Source organism: Ctenocephalides felis, unplaced genomic scaffold, assembly GCF_003426905.1.
Source record: "Ctenocephalides felis isolate EL2017-DRISC unplaced genomic scaffold, ASM342690v1 CF-g0.4_SCAFFOLD_03571, whole genome shotgun sequence".
Taxonomy (NCBI): Eukaryota; Metazoa; Arthropoda; class Insecta; order Siphonaptera; family Pulicidae; genus Ctenocephalides; species Ctenocephalides felis.
The window spans coordinates 61063158-61085859 of NW_020539725.1; the positions used below are offsets into that span (position 1 = coordinate 61063158).

A 22702-nucleotide genomic window follows, 5' to 3' on the forward strand; every position below is an offset into this window, starting at 1 on the left:
AACTAGTAAAAACTCGTTTATAGTCTCTAATTACACTTTCTCTACAATATTCATCTCTATATGTCACTATTTGTCTCTCTCATACAATATACATAATTTTTTTGTCATTCCATGCTATTTATGTCAACATAATTATCTTTTAATGCATTTGTACTAAGCGAGATTAAAGAAGTTTTACTTCAAAAATTTCAGATTATTTTTTATCGCATGTTGGGTATCGTTTGAAAGGTCTTCTCGAATAGAATCCGAATACTAAAATAAACTACGTGGTTTGTTCACAAAATATACGCTTTTACGAATTTGTAGCTGAGAAGTCTAAAGAAGTTTTACTTCAAAAATTTTAGATAGTATCTTATATAGCATGTTGGGTATCGTATGAAAGGTCTTTCAGAATAGAATCCGAATACTGAAATAAACTACGTAGTCCACGAAATATACGCTTTTTACGACTTTGTAGCATAGGTGTTTAAAGAAGTTTTACTTCAATTACAAGTAGATTGTATTTTTAAGGCATGTTGGGTATCGTTTAAAAGGTCTCGACGAGTAGAAGACGATTTTTGCAAAAAAATTAATATATTGTAAAAAAATATTATATTCATAACCATATTTCATTGCTTAAAATGTTAAAATGCTAAAATTCATTGATAATTTTCAATAATTGAGGTATAAAACTTTTTCATGCTATTTGTGCCCACAAAATATAGATTATTTACCAATTTTTAGCACAAGTCTAAAGCAGTTTTACTTCAAAAATTTTTGATAGTGTTTTTTTGGCATGTGGGGTATCGTTTGAAAGATCTTTTTGCATATAATATTATATGAATACAGAAATCAACTGTACGGTTTGTTCACAAAATATACATTCTTATTAATTTGTAGCGGATGAGTCTAAAGAAGTTTTACTTCAAAAATTTAGGATAGTATTTTTATGGCATGTTGGGTATCGTTTAAAAGGACTCGACGAGTAGAAAACGAAAAAAATGACTATATTGTAATAAAAGCTACAAATTGCATTGCAAAAAATATTAGAATATTCAAATTTGTTGATATTTTAGGTGTAATATTTTTCCAGCGAATATTAAAATTAACTATGTGATTTATCCACAAAATATACACTTTTTACGAATTTGTAGCAGAGGGGTCTAAAGAAGTTTTACTTCAAAATGTCAAATTATTTTATATGGCATATAGGGTATCGTTTGAAAGGTATTTTTGAAAAAAATCCGAATACTGAAATTAACTTTGTGGTTTGTCCATGAAATATACAATTTTTATGAATTTGTAGTAAACGAGCTTAAAGAAGTTTTACTTAAAAAATGTCAAATTATTTTATATGGCATATAGGGTATCGTTTGAAAGGTATTTTTGAATAGAATCCTAATATAGAAGTTAACTATGTGGTTTGTTCACAAAATATACAGTTTTAATAAATTTGAAGTAAACGAGCTTAAAGAAGTTTTACTTAAAAAATGTCAAATTATTTTTTATGGCATGTGGGGTATTGTTTGAAAGGTATTTTTGAAAAAAATCCGAATACTAAAATTAACTTTGTGGTTTGTCCATGAAATATACAATTTTTATGAATTTGTAGTAAACGAGCTTAAAGAAGTTTTACTTAAAAAATGTCAAATTATTTTATATGGCATATGAGGTATCGTTTGAAAGGGCTTTTTGAATAGAATCCGAATACTGAAATTAACTTTGTGGTTTGTCTATAAAATATACACTTTTTACTAATTTGTAGTAAACAAGCTTAAAGAAGTTTTACTTCAAAAATGTCAAATTATGTTATATGGCATATGGGGTATCGTTCGAAAGGTCTTTTTGAATAGAATCCAAATACTGAAATTAACTTTGTTGTTTGTCCATAAAATATACCATTTTTATGAATTTGTATTAAACGAACTTAGAAGTTTTACTTCAATGTTATATTTTATTGATTGTTTTTGAGGTGTAAATTTTTTCTAGCGAATTTCGTTTGTCTCTATTAACACACCTCATCTTTAATTAGTTGTTTATTGTCTTTAATTGCACTCTCTACAATATTCATTTTGTTGTTCTATACATATATCATTTATGTCTTCTTCGGGTTTGTCTAAAATTTGGCTTGAATTAAATTGGCTGAAAATATCTGATTTTTGACACAGATAAATTTTATTTTTAATTATAAACCTCGTGACTGTTAAAAATTGACAATTTTCGCAATAAAATCATATTGGAAGTGTAAATTGATTAAAGAAAACCGGTACAGCAGTTTACTAAACATTTTCATTTTTAATCGGCATGAACATTATTTCATTGAATTAGGTCAGTATGACTGTTTTTGTTCATTATGAAGGGACCAGTTCTCGAATAGAATGGGTATGTTATGGTAATGCTATGTTACGGGTCTATCTTCGTATGAATTGGTAGTAACTATTACCAATAACTAGTCAAAATGATATGTAAAAACCTAACATCACGTATGTGTCATCAAGAAATTCCACTTACGATAAAATTGATATTTTGCATTTGTGCATTTTGAAGGTTAGATTTCATGTCTGATCGCACAGCAAATACATAGCTTGTTGACAGTTCGTCTCTACCAATTCATAGGGATATAGACCCTATGAATAACATAATGACATTTCTATTTTATCCGAAAATTGAACCCTTAGATTTTCTATCTTACCAAAAAGAGCTGCCAAGTTGGGCTTGTCCGTCGCTCGTCCAAGCATTTTTCTTATCGTCTTGTGTTAACATGTTGTACCTCAGACACAAGAAGAATTGTGCAAGCCAACTTCCGATTGATATGCACTGGCCGAGAACTGAAAAAGTTAAAAAAAGTAATTAATGGGCAATTCTGCCGTAACAGAGCTCATAAGATAGCGTTGTCATGGCAACGGCAGGGAAAATTATGAAAATGTCTATCTATTTGTCGTGCGATCAGGCTTATTTTACATATAAACAAGCAAGGGAGAATGTTATCATAACAAAATTGTTGAAAATGAAAATTTTTGCATTTCTCGACGTTTTGAAGGTTTCTGAACATTTTTAAGGGGCATACCTCAGAAACTAAATGAATGTGCAGGGAAAAAAAATCTATTTCTATTGATAGGGAGATGTGCTGATTAGTTTTTGGCAGAGGCAGGTCCAGCCGTTACGGAGATACGGAGCAAAGAGTGCAAAAAATACAAATTTTTGAGAGAACGGATCATCCTATTCGTATTATCCAAAAAACATTCAGTTCGTAATGACGGGTAAAAGTGGTTATTAGTTTTTGGCAAAGGTAGGCTCAGCGGCTTCGGATATACAGAGCTAAATGTTAAAAAAATTGCAGTTTCTGAGAGAACTAAGCGTTCGAATTAAATGATTCAAAGAACTTTCTGCTTGTTTCAACAAAATAATTGCTTTTAGAAAAAAAAATTTTGTTTTTAATTTTTTTTTCAAAAAATGTTTTTGTAATTTTGGATTAAAAATTCTAAAAATTACCCAGGCTAAGCACAGTCTAAGCGCCACTCTGGTACAAATGTTTACCCAAGTGCGTTTAGACTGTTTATGGACTGGAGCACTTTACCAATTTTGTGAAAACTATTAAAAAATGTTAAAAAAAACAATATAAACAATATTTTTACTCTATTTTTATGAATTTTCGCGACCATAGACATCTTTTCTTTTCTACAAAGGGGTCTAGATTTGTTCGTCAGTAAAGTTTTTTTTTAAAAAAAAAAATATATAAATTTGCTCGTCAGTAGTATCCTTTTTTTAATGTTTAAATCACTATAAAAAGTTTGAATTTGCTCGTCAGTAGAGTCCCTCTTGTATTATTTGGACCTACCCGTCAGTGATATTTTTTTTAAAAGAAATGTCTGAATTTATTTCGCCAGTAAAGTTCTTTTTTTTTAAAAAAAATGACCGAATTTGCTCATCAGTAGAGTTTCTGTTATAATAAAACTGTCTGAATTTTCTCGTTAATGGTGTCCTTTCTTAATTTTCTAGCTCGTCAGTAGAATCTCTTCTTTACCTGCTCAACAAATATTTTTGTAATTTTGGATTATAAATTCAAAAAATTACCCAGGCTAAGTACAGTCTAAGCGACTGTTTATGTACTGGAGCACTTTTCCAATTTTGTGAAAACAAAAAACTATTGAAAAATGTGAAAATGCCGCCAAGCCAAGCACAGTACAAGTGAAAATGTCGCACAGAATTATTTGCAAATGCGTTTAGACTGTGCAGGAGTACTTTTTTCAATTTTGTGTAAATTTGGCAACTATTTTTTTTTTGAAATTTAATTCGAAATGAAATGACGATTGTTAATGTTCTGGAGACAAATTGATTGATTTATGATTTTCATTTGAATTCAACTTCTTAAGTTGGCGATGTATAAATTAGTAAAATAGAATTTTATTTTTGAAGTAAAACTTCTTAAGTCGCGAAGTGATATAGTCTGTTTTGATTAAACGTAAAAGAGACAACAGTCTATAGTGAGAAAATGAGAGAGAGATATATAAAACACTAGTGCGAAAAAGAGCGCGACTACCTGACAGAGTAAGATACATGAGTACGATGTAACCTCCAAAATTTAGCAACTACCTTTTTAAATGTAAATTTTTGATAAAAGGACAAGAGATACCAATTTTTGTTATTAATAAAAATTGTAGATAATTTAATTTGCTATAAATTTGCTGAATATTGCAAAATGGTGGGACATTTCGTTTTGAAGTTATAAATAATTAAATAAAAATCGAGCCGGTCTAAAAGTATGAAGCAAGATATACTGATGCACACCCCAAAATTTAACAACGACCTGTTTAATTGCAAATTTTGGGTAAAAGGATAAGAGATACAAAATGTTGTTATTAATAAAAATTGTAGATTATTTAATTGGCTATAAATTTGTTAAATATTGCAAAACAATCGGACAATTTGTTTAGAAGTTATAAACAAATAAATAAAAATCGAACCGGTTCAAAAATATAAAACGAGATAATGTAGCCTCCTCAATGTAACAACAATCATTTTAGTTTTTATAAATGCTAGCACAGTATAAGTGAAAATGTCGCACGGAATTATTTGCAAATGCGTTTAGACTGTGACTATACCGGAGCACATTTTCAATTTTGTGTAAATTATCAAGCAACTATTTTTTTTGAAATTGAATTCGAAATGACTAACGATTGCTAATGTTCTGGAGATAAATTGATTTATGATTTATTATTGATTTATGATTTGCTCAGATATAACAAACAAGATAATGCAAAAATAATGAAGGTTACAGTATTTGTTGTAATAATATAATTGAAAACGTTTAAAATTTCTCGAACATTTCATTACGGTACGGTAAGTTTGAGCAATTTGCCTCAAGGCACGATGCCATACACCACTAGTTGATATGTAAATCAAATTTAAAGTTTAGGAGTGTGTGTAAAAAATCGGTATAAATAGGTGTACCATGGCGTAACGATTAAGCGCACTGTCTTTTGAGGATAGGGTAGTTAGTTCAAACCCCGCTCTGGACAACTTGATATCGTGCAGTAGCGTTATGTCTATTTTCGCTAGATAAAAAATATGTTTTCAATTGGCAATGACCACTTCTTACCTGAATCGAGTTGGAGTTTAGCACTATCCATTATTATTTTCAGAGACTATTTATCAGATTTTTTACTTACCAGTGATTCCGTTGGTGACATAAAGACTCCTCAGCCTCTTGGCCCTTCTTCCTGCACTGATGACGACTGCACAAATTCCTGATGCAGCTGCAAAAAATATACCAAGGGCCAAACCGCTGACACAGGAGAGCCAGTACCAGTAAATCAGGAACTCGTGGTCCATCCTCATCGTTCGAATTACTAAAAAAGTAAAGGAACTAGGTGTAAATGACTTTTAAAATAATCCAGTTGGTCAAAAAGAATTGTGAAAACGCTTTAAGAACTATTTATTTGCTTACTTTAAGAAAACGATAATTGATCATTTATAAAAATGTGTGGGACAAAATAAGGGCTTGTGATAAGGAGGGTGAAAATTTAAGGTTGTATGTACTTTTTAAATTTGCCTTATAAAAGGTCGTATAATTAATAAAGGCATTAGGGTTTTACAACTTTTACCGATGATAAATTTCTTTCCCCAACTATTTCTTTTCCCATCTTTTGTGTATGATTTTCTTCTAATTCCAATTGCAAATGTAACAATAAAATGTGTTATATATGCCAAAACGTAACGGATTTGCGATGAATTTTCGAATTAATTAGAAACAGATTATAATTATAATTAAAACAGAGCTGAGGCGAGAGATTATTTAACGCAGATTAACAACAATTGCACGAACGAAACGAAACGAAATCTTTACGCTCCATAAAACACTCGGTAACTGTTCAGGAAATAGATATTACTATTATATGTAGAAATATGTATATATATATATATATATATATATATATATATACTAGATGACCCGACAAATGTCCTGAACCAGCGTTTACATTTTTTTAGTATCCCATACTAATATTTACACCGTTCAGTTAAAAATATTTATTATTGTTTTTCGAATTACTTTTTACGCCAATATATGAGTGATGTTAAATGTAGAATTGCTTCCAATAAAATGATTCTCAATTCCCACAGTTAACACTTTAATTATCCATTTAACAAATATTAAAATATGTTCAATAAAATTATATATTTAAAATTATACACTGCAAATTTATTTCTAATAGCTCAATTTATTTTAATGCCAAGGGTTATACAATATTTTTAGTCATACCTGTGTAGATGTAGATGTATAAATGAATGATTTTTTTGTTTATTCACGACTAAAACTTTGATTTTCCAAATTTATCACACAAAAAATCATCGTCTGCCTTTGTGATTTATAGCATAAGATATACGAATTGGAAATTAAAGTCTTTTAAGAGGTATAACAAGCTCAGAAATAATTAATATATAGCATTTTTCTACCCAAAATAATTGCTTCAATAATGTTGCCTACAATTTTTATAATTTCGTACCATATTTTAACTGGATTTTAGTAATTTTAATATCTAAATTACATTTTTCTTATTAATAATTCAATATTCATTATTACTTAAGTTCATATTTGAAGTGAATTAATTTGTTAAATCCTGTTCACATGTGCTCTATTCAACCTACGATCAGCAAAATTATTGCAGTGAATGGAGAGGAAAATAGCATGAATTTTTTACAATTTTCTTGATATTTTGGAGATTTGCTAATTTTAATCTTAAGTTCAGAAGTGAAAACAATTTGCACTCCTTCACCATCCCCGGCATTAATTGGATTGTAACTCTTTTAATTCGGATTTTATCAAAACTTGTAATATGCTATTTTAAAGGTGATTTAATGAGCTAAAACTTTCTTTATCATGAATTTTACCGTAACTTCTCTTATTTTGAAACGGCGAAGGGTTAAAGGGCTCTAAACACTTTAAACTATCATAACTCTATCAATATTTGTGTAACGGAATAATAATAAACAACAATAATTAGTCAGAAAAATACCTCGAATTCTCATATATATACTTTTATACGTATTCTTTCAGGGATATTATAATATTAAATTGGTTGTTTTTTTAATGTTTTTTTTTCATGAGATCATGAGTTTTTTGAAAATCATTTGTACAAAAGTTGTAGTATTTTCTTGAATTCATCAAGATCTCGTAAACCAAGTTAATTCTAGATGAAATACGATTATTTTTAATTTAGGTGGAAATGGCACTCATAAACTTGAAAATTTGATTTAAGTGAGAAAAACATTGTATGCGTCTTTCAGAGATGTGGACTCTAAAGATGGGAAAACAAAATTTATATCTTAAGAAAAATTAAAAAAAGATGAATTTGATCTACACCTACAGTGTCGATTCATTTTGTTGAAATTATTTTTAGTAATAGAAATATTCTAATAATTATCTCTGAAACTTTCAAATGTTTAAATTTAAAATTAAATTTTGTATGAAAGTATTTATTCTTAAAGACATATATTTATTTATTTTACACTTACCATGGATATAATCTGTCCTCCAACCGTAGGCGACATTTAATTCTTTTTGCCGAAGAATAAACCGAGATTTATTCTACCTTCGGATTCCTGAAAAAATAATACAGTATATTCATAAAATATCTTCATTGATGGGCCAATACAGACAATAACATAGCGTTGTTATGACAACGCTATCTTATCCTTCTTTCTTGGTACTAAAAACTGTGGTAATGTCTATCTATTTAACAAAGCAAGAAAGAATGTTATGATGACTGGATTTTTATAAAATACAGTTTTATGTGTAATACATCTGATCCTGGTTTTACTATAAATAAACAAGCATAACATAGCATTATCATAACAACGTCTATGTTACTGCAGAACTGACCAATAAATCTTTACTTTATTATATATTAAATATTAATATTACAACTTGATTACATTTGAGTAATTATTTTATTACCGGCGTTGGCCTGGTGGCCGTAGCTTCGGCCCATTTGTCGGTCGAAAGGGATGACACCAAAAGGGCCAGACTTAGGCAGCTCCCTAAAAAGGTGCTGAAGACACAAACCCTGGTCCTCAAATCCATTTTCGGTTTCTGGGAAAACAAATAATAATAAATACATCACTACAATAGAATTAGAGTCTTATGAAAAGGAACTGGTTTGAATAGAAATTTGTGATAGGAGGGTGAAAGTGAAAATTTAGGGTTGGATGTATTTTGAGGAAATGAATCTAAGAAATTTCACTAGTGGTGTATGGCATCGTGCTTCGAAGCAAATTGCTGGAACTACCCGTACCGTAATGAAATATTCGAGAAATTTTAAACGTTAATAACAAATACTGTAAGGTTAATTATTTTTGCTATCTTGTTATATCTGAGCAAATCAAATGTAAATAATAAATAAATCAATTTTTCTCCAGAATATTAACAATCGTCATTTCATTTCGAATTCAATTTCAAAAAAAAAATAGTTGCCTTAATTTACACAAAATTGAAAAAGTGCTCCCGTATAGTCACAGTCTAAACGCATTTGCAAATAATTCTGTGCGACATTTTCACTTATACAGTGCTCAGCTTGGCGGCATTTTCACATTTTTCAATACTTTTCTCACAAAATTGGAAAAGTACATAAGCTCCAGTACATAAACAGTCTAAACGCACTTGGGTAAGCATTTGTACCAGAGTGGCGCTTAGACTGTGCTTAGCTAGGGTACTTTTTTGAATTTTTAATCCAAAACTACAAAAATATTAATAAAATCAAAAAGTTAAGACAAATTGCTGGAACTTCCCGTACCAAAAAAAATTTTTTTTAAAAGATTAACATTTTGGAAAAAGAATTTACTCTGAAAAAAATGAGAAACTATGAATTTGTGACAAAAACTTGTTTTTTTTATTTTAAAATATTTTGGAAATTCTGAACTTTCTTTCAAAGCAATCGTAAAAATTCAAACGTTTCGACGATAAATGTGAGTCATCATTTAGTCGTAAAAAATAATAATACATATTAACAATATTTCATTAAATTTATGTAATTAAAAGCTTTTTTTAGGTATCATCTAAATAAAGTTAAGTATGATGATTTTTGAATAAATGTCGACGACGTTTCGGATCTTTATTTTACTCATTTTCAGTGCACTAAATAATTAACAAATCTTGCAGACGTTTCGACTCATCATAAATTAGTAACTAGTGGTGTATGGCAATCTGCTTTGAGGCAAATTGCTGGAACTTCCCGTACCGTAACGAAATGATAAATAGATTATTATAAATACGGTACCATTGTCGAATATTTATAAGAATTATATGAACTCAATTGCAAAGTTGAAATCATTTATTTAAAGTATATAAGTGAGCTTTAGAACTTTAAAAATTATCATTTAAAAGCAGTATTTAATATTTCCAAAAAAAATCCACCGAGGTGTAATTAACCATTATTGTTATTATTATTATCGAATTTTTCTATGTTTTTAATTCATTTTTAAATTATTTTCGTCGACTCGAAATGAAATTATTCGAATGGGAATTTGTGGTGTGAAAATTTATGCTCTAAAAAACAAACTATTCTATTTTTCAAGTATCAAAAGACTTTTCAGTTTATTTCAGTTATCAATGAATTTTATATATTTATTTATAAAAAATGCAAACAAAATCACTTTCTTTTCTCATTGACAAGATAAATATAAATTAATCATGCATCATTCATTAAATTAATTATAATTCATAATTCGCATTGAATTAAATATGGGAATTGTTTGACGAGAAATCACAAAGTGCGTTTCTAATGAACTGTGGGAAAATTATAAAATTATATATATTATATATATATATATATATATATATATATATAATTGGATATTATATTTTTATATAACTATTTACATACACTTTTACTTTAAGCGATTATCCAAAAAAGATCTAGAGATCTGGACTGTCGATTAAATTTTAAAAAGCGAATTGTAATTTTTCGCTCGTTGAACGCGACAACCTTCGTCTAACATTTTTTTTTTTCTTTTTGTCAATTGTTGTCTTTGCTGTTGTTGTTATGTTATTTCCATTTGAATAATTTCGTTGACGAAAATAATTTGGAAACGAATAAAAAACCGAAAGGTATTAATAATGATAATAATAATAATCATGGTTAGATACGTCTCGGAGGTCCTTGAGGAATTGTTTAGTAAGAATATAGATAATGAACCATTATTAAAAAATTTAGATTTGTTTCCTTTATTTTGGATTGAAACATGTACATATGACCCTAAATTTTTACTTTTCAACTACAAACATCTATTTAATAGGAGTGGTATCAGAAAACTATCCAGTTTGCATACATTTTGAATAAGTAAATGTTTTTCACAGGAGTCGATAGAAAATCTTAAAATTTTATCTAAAAACAAGCTTTATTAATATACCACTAATACTTTTTCTCAATTTCATGCACCAATTGCCTATACTTTATATTTTTTATAATGCTTAACCAAACAAATGCATACATTCCTAAATTCTCACCCTCCTACTAGAAAAGCTGAGCTTTTGCTTTTGCTGAAATTGTTGAATCAATTTTTGCAGTTTATTAACTTCCCGAAGGAGAAGTTTATGTTTTCATCAAAAAATCCGACTCGATAATTTTATGTTTTCTCGACGTTGCAAGCCATTCTGAATCGAATGAGACCAAATTTAAGTAAAAAGTATGTACGAGGTGTGTTCAAAAAGTACCCGGAATTACTAATAATTAAATTTCGCGGGTCTGGAGTGTCTGATTGTCAAAATTTTTTTTTTATTGTGTTGGTATACATGCCCCTAAAGTATGATGAAATTTTCAGCTATATTCACTGTTTACTTTGTCTGTGGTAGTCGCTAAGGTTCGACGTGTTTTTCTGAGCTCGGCGATTTTCACAATGGAAGAATTGAAAAGTCAAAGAATTTGTATTAAATTTTGCGTAAAAAATGAAATAAAGTGTTGCAAAGTGCAAAAATTCACCAGATATGGCTCCGTGTGACTTTTTCCTATTCCCAAAGTTGAAGAGACCCATGAAAGGACGGCGGTTTTCCTCGATTGAAGAAATAAAGGCCGAATCGCTGAGAGTGCTCAAGGACATATCAAAAAGTGAATATCAAGGGTGCTTCGAAAATTGGAAAAAACGCTGGCATAAGTGTATTATATCTGGGGGGGGACTACTTTAAAGGGGACCACATTAATGTAGACGAATAAATAAATATTTTTTTGAAAAAACGAAAATTCCGGGTACTTTTTGAACAGACCTCGTATGTGTGGGAACAGATTTTTTGACGTAAATCGACAATTTCTCAAAAACGGCTGGACCGATTTCAAAAATTTAAATACCATTCGATGTATAGGGATTAGAATTATTGTTTGTCAGTTTTGTGCGACGATCTGCCAAGCCGTTTCTTTGTAAATCGCAGAAAAATGAAAATTTTTTCGTCCACGTTCGAAAGATATTGGTTGGGAATCGTGCTGATTAGTTTTTGGTAGAGATCGGCCGGGCCGTTTTCTTGTAACAAAGTATTAAAAAAAATTTTTTCGATGATTTTTATGACCCATTTTTTAACGGTAGATACCATAGTCTTCTAGATCATACTAAAATATTACGGTTTTACGATAAGTCGTTTAATTTTAAAAATTTTCAAAGTTTGCAAAAATTAGTATCGTTTTTTACAATTGCAAAAAAGAAATTTGTGATGGAAGGTATTTTTGATATTTCCCAAACATTTACAGAATTTGTGGGCATTTGTAAAATTGCGAAATATTAACAGTTCTGGCAGCGTTTCTTCGTAACAATTTACATTTTATAAACAATGAAACTATAAAAAACATAAGTGCAGTTATTTTTCGCTATTACGTAACTTCAAAATGTTAATTATTGCTAAAACAGTTAGTAGAAGTCATTTGTACTTTTCAAGACTTTCATATACTATTTATATTATTAACTTACATAGTTACTATATATTAACAAACAATTTTATAAAATATTAGATTAGTTTGATTTTATTTTACCTTAAATTTTAGTTTCTGAATCGATCAGAAGGTCTCGAAGAACTCACATAAAATCTCGTAAAATGTTTACATAAATGCATTTGTACATTTTTCTACATCAGCAATTTTATTTTAAATGATAAATAAGCGTTTTGTAATTTGTATTTTGAACTCGAATGGTCACTAAACTTTTATATTTATTTGTACTGGCAATGACTTTTTTAAAGTAAAAGTTAAAATTATATTTAAAGTTATATTTAAAGTAAAATTTCAATTAAAATTATTACTATTATTATAGTTAATTTAGCACTATAGTAGTTGGTTCGACCAATTCAAACTGATTTTATTTGCAAATTGCGCCAATTTGTATGCAAATTTGATATATGATATGCAAAATATATTTTATGTGAAAGAAAGCAAATAACCACTTTGTAATACTTTGCGTTTGACTTTTCCTATTTGCATATAAATTTTATATCTAAACATATATGTATGTATATATATATATATATATATATATATATATATATATGTGTATATGGGTTTATATGTAAATTGTAAAATTTTTCTTTTGTAATAGAGCTCATCTTACAAGCAATTTTTTTTTATTGAAGCATCTACATACTTTATGCTTCACTAAGCATGAATTTACATATACCAACACTAATATATATATATATATATATATATATACATATAAATTTAAAGTTATAAAATGTTAAAATTCTCAAGATGCATCTAAAGGAATGCGGTCAGAATATTTGATTTTATGTTTTTGTCCGACCTCAAACAAACTTTTCAATTTATTATTTTTTATATTTAATAAAAATAAAAACTAGTAGTATATGACATCGGGCATCATCTAAAAAATACAGTATAAATATTTTTTAATACTAAAATTTCGGTAGACTTATTTCCAATGTCAATTAATTACAATTATTATAATATAATAGTTTCTGCCGATTGTCGAACCGTAAGACAAAAGGTCTTTTGTTTGTAAAGAAATCTTAATTGCAAGAAATGCGATTTCGCCATTGTCTTCTTTTATTTTTGCTTAATTTCAATTCATCATTATTATTTATAAATAATTGCGAAGGAGAAAAAAACATTAGCTAACGTAATAAATAAATAGATACTTGGGTAAATGAATAATTAAAAATCTGCAACTTCCCACAATAGCCGAATTGATTTTATTTTAAATCATAAGAAAAAAAATATCTGTATGAGTGTGTGTTAAAAAATTAAATAATAAAAGACAAAATTTAGGGTTTTCAATTCCGCTTTGTATGTTTTTTTTATAAAATTGAGAAAATGTGTTAAGGGTGGACAACTTAGTTCTCTCAAAACCTGCCATTTTTGCACATTTAGCTCTGTATCTCCGAAACCGCTGGACCTGCCTTTGCTAAAAACTAATAACCACTTCCCCCAATCATTTATAATTAAATGTTTTTTAGATCATTAAAATCCGATACTCCATTTTCTCAAAAACTCGATTTCTATTTTCTGCATTCTTTGATCCGTATCTTCGTAACGGCTGGACCTGCCTTTGCCAAAAACTAATCAGCACATATCCCTATTAGTAGGAATCTATTGTTTTTTGAACGTTATCAGAAAAATTTGTATCCGCACACATACATACACATTTTTACTGAAATATGCCTTAAAAATGTTCAGAAACCTTCAAAACGTGAAGAAATGTAAACAATTTCAATTTCGATTTTTGGACGATTACAATAACTTACTCCACGGGAAGTTAATAATACTAATACTAAAATCAATAATTTTATCGTATTATTTATTAAATTTTATAATATCCGTACATAAAGAGTTTAAAATTGACATTCAATATTGATGTATAAGTTTAAAAAATATTATTAAGCTCATTTTCTGAGTGCATACTTTAAAAACATAAAACAAAAATATATATAACATAATGAGAAAATTGCAATATTAATTATTCCATACTTTATGATATTTTTGATTTTTCAATATATATATATATATATATATATATATATATATATTCATTTTCTGTATAATATTCCTGTTAGTATTCGTACTGAAGATGAGTCAAATAGACACTCGAAACGTCTGAAGAATAATTAAACTCACGATCAGGTTTTTCTTATAATTACAGAATTATCAAAACCAAAATATGTTGGTATTATTTATTACATAATTTTATTTCTGTTATAATTTAATGATTTGTTATAAATATTTCAACTAAATTGTTTTTTTTTTTTGCACTGAGGAAGCAATTACTTCTTAATCTTCCTAATTCTCGATAATAAACAAGTTACAAAGCACGATTTTTTAAAAAAAATTAAAATAAATAATAAATTAAAATAATATAAATGAAAAGGTTTTAAAAAAAAATTTTCTCATCGAGACATTTTATATGTTTTGAAAAGTGTTTTTTGTACTTTCTTCAAATTATTTGTATGAACGGAAGATGAGTCAAATCAGGATTCGAAACTTTCGATTATAAAACATTTTACTTCAATAAAATAGTTTCAAAGAAGGATATATATATATATATATATATATATATATAATAATATATATATATAATACATACTCCAAGCTGACAACATGTTCGTTTGGAATAAGCTTTTTTATAATAAAATATATTATTAACTTCCCGTAGGGTAAGTTATTGTAATGGGCCAAAAATCGGAATTGAAAATTTTTACATTTCTCGACGTTTTGAAGGTTTCTGAACATTTTACTGGCATACCTCAGAAAGAATGGATGTGTGTGTGTGTGTGTGTATGTGTGTGTGTGTATGTATGTGTGGATACAAATTTCCAGTCACGTTTTAGGGCGCACGGATCAACCGATTTGAATGATTCAAAAAACATTCGATTCCTATTGATAGGGAGATGTGTTGATTAGTTTTTGGCAAAGGCAGGTCCAGCCGTTACAGAGATACGGTGCAAAGAGTGCAAAAAATAGAAATCGAGTTTTTGAGAGAACGGAATATCCGATTTGAACGATTCTAAAAACATTGAATTTGTAATGATTGGGAGAAGAGGTGATTCGTTTTTGGCAAAGGCAGGTCCAGCCGTTTCGGAGATACCGAGCTAAATGTGCAAAAATGGCAGTTTTTGAGTGAACTAAGCGTCCGATTTGAGTGATTCAAAAAACTTACTGCTTGTCTTAACAAAATAATTGATTTTGGAAAAAAAAATTTTTGTTTCAACTTTTTTTTTTAATTTTTTGTATATCGAAAATAATTCAGATTTTATTTTCAATTTTGACTATAGTTTTAATATACTTTAAACAAATAATTTCAACTTTGCAATTCAATTTATATAATTTTTATAAATATTAGACATCAATATTAATGATAATCTATTTGAGAACATTCAAAATTTCTCGAATATTTCGTTACGGTACGGGAAGTTCCAGCAATTTCCCTTAAGGCACGATGCCATACACTCCACTAGTTTATTATTTAATTTATTTACTATAAACTTATTTACATTTAGTTAATTTTAATTATTTTTAAATATAACTAGTTTGTTTGTTGCAAGTATTTTTTAAAAATTTAATAAGTATTTCAATAAGCTTTACAATACTTTTACAATATGATTATTTTATTTAACAAATTTTAGGTTATTTTATGATATTTTAACACATTTAAGTGACTTATATTATTGTAATTATTATTATTATTATTATTATTAATAATATTATCAATATCATTTTTATTATAATTGTTAAATATTTTTACAAAATTTTTTTTTTCTTTTACAAATTTTTAGGTATTTTGATGAAGGAAATATTTTGCTTCACAAGTTTTTAAATGTTTTTAAATTTGTTAAAATTTAAAAATGTTTGTAAAAATTTAAGTTTTTGGTTAACATATAAAAAAATTAAAATTTTGTTTCACAATTTTTAAGTGTTTTAAATTATAAGTTTTTAGTTAACTTATTTTTAAGTATTTTAATAATAACAGTCATATAAAAATTGTAATTAAAAAAAAAAAACAAACTGATTATATGATTATGATTATATGTCATCATTAGGGTATGCACAAATTGGAAAAATAAAAATTTGTGAAACACAGAGTATAGTTAAATTCAACTAAAACTTAACTTACATGAATATCCAAAACAGAATCCTTTATTTTTTATTAATTCTCACATTTTCAACACACAACAATATCCTTCGTCACCATCACATTTGTTTAACATTTATCACACCACCTCATAACACAAATATACATACACTACTAAGTTAATTAATAAACTATTAAATAAATTAAATATTAACTATTAAACAATATACAAATTTATCTATTAACAAATTCGTGTATATTTTATTTATTTGTTATATTTGATGACTGTACAACTTGAATGACTAAATGCAAGAGAGAGAGAAGTCGTTGTAAAGAAGGTTTTTGTACGATCTGTTACCTTTTAACACTAATACAAATATACAGTCAGTGATCTTGTCATACAGGAGAATTCACCCATACATACACTCGCACCAACATATGTATATAGATATATATACATATGTAGTGTTTGTGAACAGTAACGGTGCAGGTGTTTGCGAAACGGTACAAATTTATTCTGTAAAGGTAAAAGTTTGATTATTAGTATGATGGTTTGTAATTGGATATCTTCGCCTCCTGCCCTGTATGTTTCTGGTTGATACAGACAGAATTCTTTTGAATCTTGTACACTTTTCAAGGATTCTTAGGCAAATGATTTAACTGTGGAACTGCAGTTCTTTAATTCTGGAATAAAATAACAATGTCCTTAATAAATTGTTTTAGTTCTTCAATAAAAATTAAAACTAGTGGTGTGTATGGCATCGTGCCTTAAGGCAAATTGCTGGAACTTCCCGCACCATAACTAAACATTTCATAATAATAATTTCAAATAGATTATATATTATAAATACATACTGTAAACTTATAAGAGCTTTTTAAATTGAGGGACGAGCGTATTTTATGAACAACTTATGTGTACGCTTACAAGAGTCTATTTTTTAAGTTTAAATTTGACTTTTTTGATACTTTAGAATTTTTTTGATAATTTAGAAAATTTTTCAAAATTTTGAAATTTTTTTAGAAGCTTGAATTTTCGAAATATTCTCATTTTTTTGTAAAAAAAAAACAATTTTTTTTTAAATTTTTCAAAATTTCATTTTTTTTTTTGAAAATGATGAAAAATTTCGAAAATTTGAATTTTTTGAAACTTTGAATTTTTTTGAAAATATTGATTTTTTTATGAAAATTTTCAAAATTACTAAATGCATTTTTGCTCACCGTCTACTCAAGCAAAATGTTTTTTGAATTAATCTAATCGGTTGATTCGTTCTCTCAAAAACTGCATAACCGCTTTTACACCCTTTGCGCTCCATATCGCCGCCGAAACGGCAGAATTGCCTTTTGCAAAAACGCCTTGCGATCGATTACGAACCGAATTATTTATCAATTTTATAAATCGGTTATCCAAACTGTCCAAAAAAGTCGAACTGACACTTTTTTAATTTATTTTTATTGAGAGTCCATAACCGCTGGACCTGCCTTCCCAAAAATTGTATCAGTTGTTCATTTTGTCAATATAAGTAAAATGTTTTTTAAATTATTAAAATCGGACGCTCCTAAAAACTCTTTAAAACTGAGTTACGGTATCTGGCACTTTTTGCCTCGTATCTTCGAAACGGCTAGACCTGCCTTCGCCAAAAACTAGTCAGCACGTCTCCCTATCAATACGAATCGAATGTTTTTTGAATTATTCAAATCGGTTGATCGGTGTTCCCGAAATCGTCGACGAAAATTTGTATCCGCACACATCCATTTTTTCTTAGGTTTACCAAAATATTCAGAAACCTTTGAAACGTAAAGATATATAAAAAAATTTATTTTCGATTTTTTTGCGATTACTATAACATGCCCTACGGGAAGTTAAAAATAGTACAACAAATTTATGATTGTTACTAAATAAGTGTTTAAGAGTGAAAATTTTAAATTGTAAGTATTTATAAAATAAAAATAAAAGTTCTAGTGCCCATTAGACTTATCTTCAGGTCATTCACACAAATAAAACTAGTGGTGTATGGGATCGTGCCTTAAGGCAAATTGCTGGAACTTCCCGTACAGTAATGAAATATTTGAGAAATTTTAAACGTTTTCAAATAGATTTTTATAAATATTGTAACATTGTCTAATATTTATAAGAATTATATAAACTGAATTGCGAAGACAAAAATATTATAAGTGAGCTTTAGAACTTCAGCCAGAAACAAAATTAACTAGTGTTAAAAATTTACATAAACCAAAATTTAGCGTAAGAATAAAACTAAACCAGTGGTGTGTATGGCATTGTGCCTTAAGGCAAATTGCTGGAACTTTCCGTACCGTAACGAAATGTTCGACGAATATTAAATGTTTTAAACGAATATTAAAACGATGCCATGCACAATTAGTTTGAATTCGGGACCGCACCTTGGCCATCTGAAGAAAAACGCCTAATTGAGCATATTCACATATGTATATGTAGTAGAAAAGTATGTAGGTGTCTCACAGGTAGAATACAAATACATATAAATATGTATACATACATGTATATATATATATATATATATATATATATATATATATATATATATATATATATATATATATATATATATTGTTGTGTCGATTGTATACATATGAGCCAGGTGCAATTTTCAAGCAATTATTTTGCTACCCTATTTTATTTTAACCAGAACACCTGTTGAAATAGTAGGTTGATACCGGGCAAATATATACAGGATGTTTTATTGAAAGAGATTAAATAGTTGTAATATATTTGTTAACGCATGTTAATTTTGGTATATAAAATGTGTATCTAATAAATCTTATAGTCAGCTATATATTTTACGGCGGTGCTATTCCCGGTGAACTATTTTATATTATTATTATTATTACTATATTATTTAGCACCATGAAAACGTAATTCATTAGTTCAAAATAAGAACTTATGAATTGCAATTATAATCCAGGTACAATCATCAATATTAACAATATATTACTGTTTATTATTTGAATTATAGTTATATTTCATCACACCTCATATACATCGGCAGCACCGTAGCTCGCGTTGACAGTACCGGCCCGCCATTTTGAATCTTGACAGTTTTCACTTCTGATGTGTTTTTGACGTTTGTGCAAATAAGTTGCCCCACAAAGGAATAGTTTTGCATCACATTTACGTCCGAGAACATCAGTGGAAAGTTTCCTAAAGAAAAAAAAACAGACTTAGCTTAATTAGCACATCACAGAACGACAAACAAATCTAGAATAATAATTATATATTAATATTTAAAAGTGGTTTTTAATTAACTAAGAGTTTTGTTGTGAAGTGTCAAATTATTAAGGTAAGTGTGTAATGGATTGTAATTAGAATTGTAAGTGAGAGTTTTGGGATGACTTTTTTTTAATTTTGGGTTTGTTTTTGGGAGTTGAGTTTTGTTTTAGAGTTTATATTTAATGTCGAGACGTTTATTAGTATTTGGTACAAGGTTAAATTCGGATCCCACATTAAATAAAACCTTGGACGTTTAAATATAGCGAAATATTGTTGTGTATATATTATATATTGTTGCACAACTTTAACTTTCTTATAATGTGTTGCCGGAAAAATTATTGATATATTATTTATTCATGCAAAATTTTGTAAAAATATATATCTTATTTGTTATTAGACGCTCCTGAAATTATTTTTTGAAAAAAATATATATTAATACACGTGGTTTTTTTTAATACATCTGTTTTCTTAAAATTCTCGGTAGGAAATACATTATATTATATATTCACTACATTAAAAACGTGTATCAAAATCTATATACAAATATACTTATAAACTAGTGGGGTGTATGGCATCGTGCCTTAAGGCAAATTGCTGGAACTTCCCGTACCGTAACGAAATGTTCGAGGAATACTGAATGTTTTCAAATAGATTATTATAAATATTGTAACATTGTCTAATATTTAGATTTATATAAACCGAATTGCAAAGTTAAAATTATTTGTTTAAAGTATATTAGAACTATAGTCAGAATTAAAAATAAAATCTGAATTATTTTCTATATACAAAAAAACTAAAAAAAAAATGATACATTTTTTTCCAAAATCAATTATTTTGTTAAAACAAGCTGAAAGTTCTTTGAATCATTTGAATTGGACGCTTAGTTCTCTCAAAAACTGCCATTTTTTGCACAATTAGCTTTGTATCTCCGAAACGTCTGGACCTGCCTTTGCCTGAAACTAATAAACACTTCTCCCCATCATTACTAATTGAATGTTTTTTTAGATCATTCAAATCGGAAGCTCCGTTCTCTCAAAAATTCGATTTCTATTTTCTGCACTCTTTGCTCCCTATCTCCGTAACGGCTGGACCTGCCTTTGCCAAAAACTAATCAGCTCTTCTCCCTATCAATAGAAATCGAATGTTTTTTGAACCATTCAAATTGGTTGATCCGTGCGCCCGAAAACGTGACTGTAAATTTGTATCCATACATACATACACACACACACACATACATTTTTTCTGAGGTATGCCAAAACGTTCAGAAACCTTCAAAACGTCGAGAAATGTAAAAATTATCAATTCCGATTTTCGGACCATTACAATAACTTACCCTACGGAAAATTAAAAAATAAATTAAATTTTTGGTACGGGAAGTGCCAGCAATTTGCCTTAGGGCACGATGCCATACACCACTAGTTATTTCGACTATTTGGCTGCAAATAAACTTTATATAAATATATTAAATATATTTCTTGAGAGTTTTTTTCGAGACGTTAAATATATATATATAATATATATATATATATATATATAACATATATATATATTATATATATATAAAAATAAGTCGGGTTTTCCTTCCTGACGAAATAACTCCAGAACGCACGAACCGATTTCGACAATTTTGCATTCGTTGGAAAGGTCTCGGGCTGCGCAAGGTTTATAGCTAAGAAAATTAATCGTGCCCTAATGCAAATTGCTGGAACTTCACGCACCGTAATTGAAGATTCGAGTAATGACATTAGTGAGAATTATCAGAATTATGCTTGGTTAGGTCAACGAGCAATTCTTGCCGCAAAGAATAATTATGTACACGCACTGAATTTCACCATTCAATCAAAAATTGCTGGCGATTTGGTGACATGCCAATGATTCCGACTGGTCTTCCGTTTGTCTTCAAACGATTGCAATTTCCAGTTCGCCTCGCGTTCGCAATAACAAGTCGCAAGGCCAATCGCTTAGTGTTTGCGGGATAAATTTCAAATAGATTATTTAGAATATCATTGTTTTTCACATGGGCAGTTATACGAGTTGGAAAACCATCCGCTTTGTTTGTGTTAACGTCAGACCAAAAAACAAAAAATGTGGTTTACCAAGAGCACTTCAATGAAAACGGATAATTTGTGTATTCACTTTCATTTACATGAGAAGTTCAACTAGAAAACACTTCATTTTTGTAATCGAAATAAATTTATTACTGTTGTATAAATAAAAATCAAATTTTTTCCATTTCAAATATAAAACAAACAAAAAATTTCTTCATCTTTCTCACGAACCATCTGGTGCAAAACGGAGTTCGTCGGGTTTGCATATATATATTATATATATATATATATATATATATATATATATATATATTTAATTAACATTTACAGACGTTTCGAGATAACGATCTGTCTCATCATCAGTGCAGGCATTTAAATTAAAAAAAAATTAAAAAAGTCTGTAAACTAATTAAAATAATTTAATGATTTTTTTTTCTTTGCAATTTTTGAGTTTACCGACTATATTGTTACTGTTAAACAATATTGTATAGTATTTAATTCCGAACATTACTGACACATACAAGTGTGCATTACTGATTAACAAATGATAATAATATTTCAACAATAACAAAAAATTGCGCAATGCGAAAATCATACGATTGTAAATGATTCACATTCGTATATTACATTCAACAAAAATTTATTGTCACTCTTTTCAAACAATTTGTTTAGAAAAATGAATATGAAAAATGTGAATTATGCATTGTCATAATAAAATACATATGAAAAAAACTAGTTGTATTTAGCCTTAAAGCAAGTTGCCTGATTTTCACGAAATGTGTAATAATTGACTTAAATAACCGAAATTGATATTTAGGTATTTAGATAAAATTTTTATTGACATATATTATGTACGTAGCCCTAGATATTACTTAAT

General features: G+C 28.2%; 2 protein-coding genes across 3 annotated transcripts in view; one reads left to right on the forward strand and one right to left on the reverse strand.

The window, feature by feature from the left end:
- Nucleotides 1-2667: 2667 nt before the first annotated feature.
- Nucleotides 2668-8560, reverse strand: LOC113386427. Its single transcript, XM_026624208.1, is given in 5 exon segments — nucleotides 2668-2807; nucleotides 5649-5828; nucleotides 7993-8040; nucleotides 8043-8079; nucleotides 8435-8560. Coding segments are annotated over 5 exon segments (531 nt in total).
- Nucleotides 8561-19655: 11095 nt separating this feature from the next.
- The window catches only part of LOC113385038 (cell death-inducing p53-target protein 1), a 19418-nt gene continuing 16371 nt past the window's right edge, over nucleotides 19656-22702 (forward strand). For both annotated transcript variants that reach the window (XM_026622840.1, XM_026622842.1), the window contains exon 1: nucleotides 19656-19847. The gene's annotated coding sequence lies outside the window, so the exon portion shown is untranslated. The remainder of the gene's footprint in view (nucleotides 19848-22702) is intronic.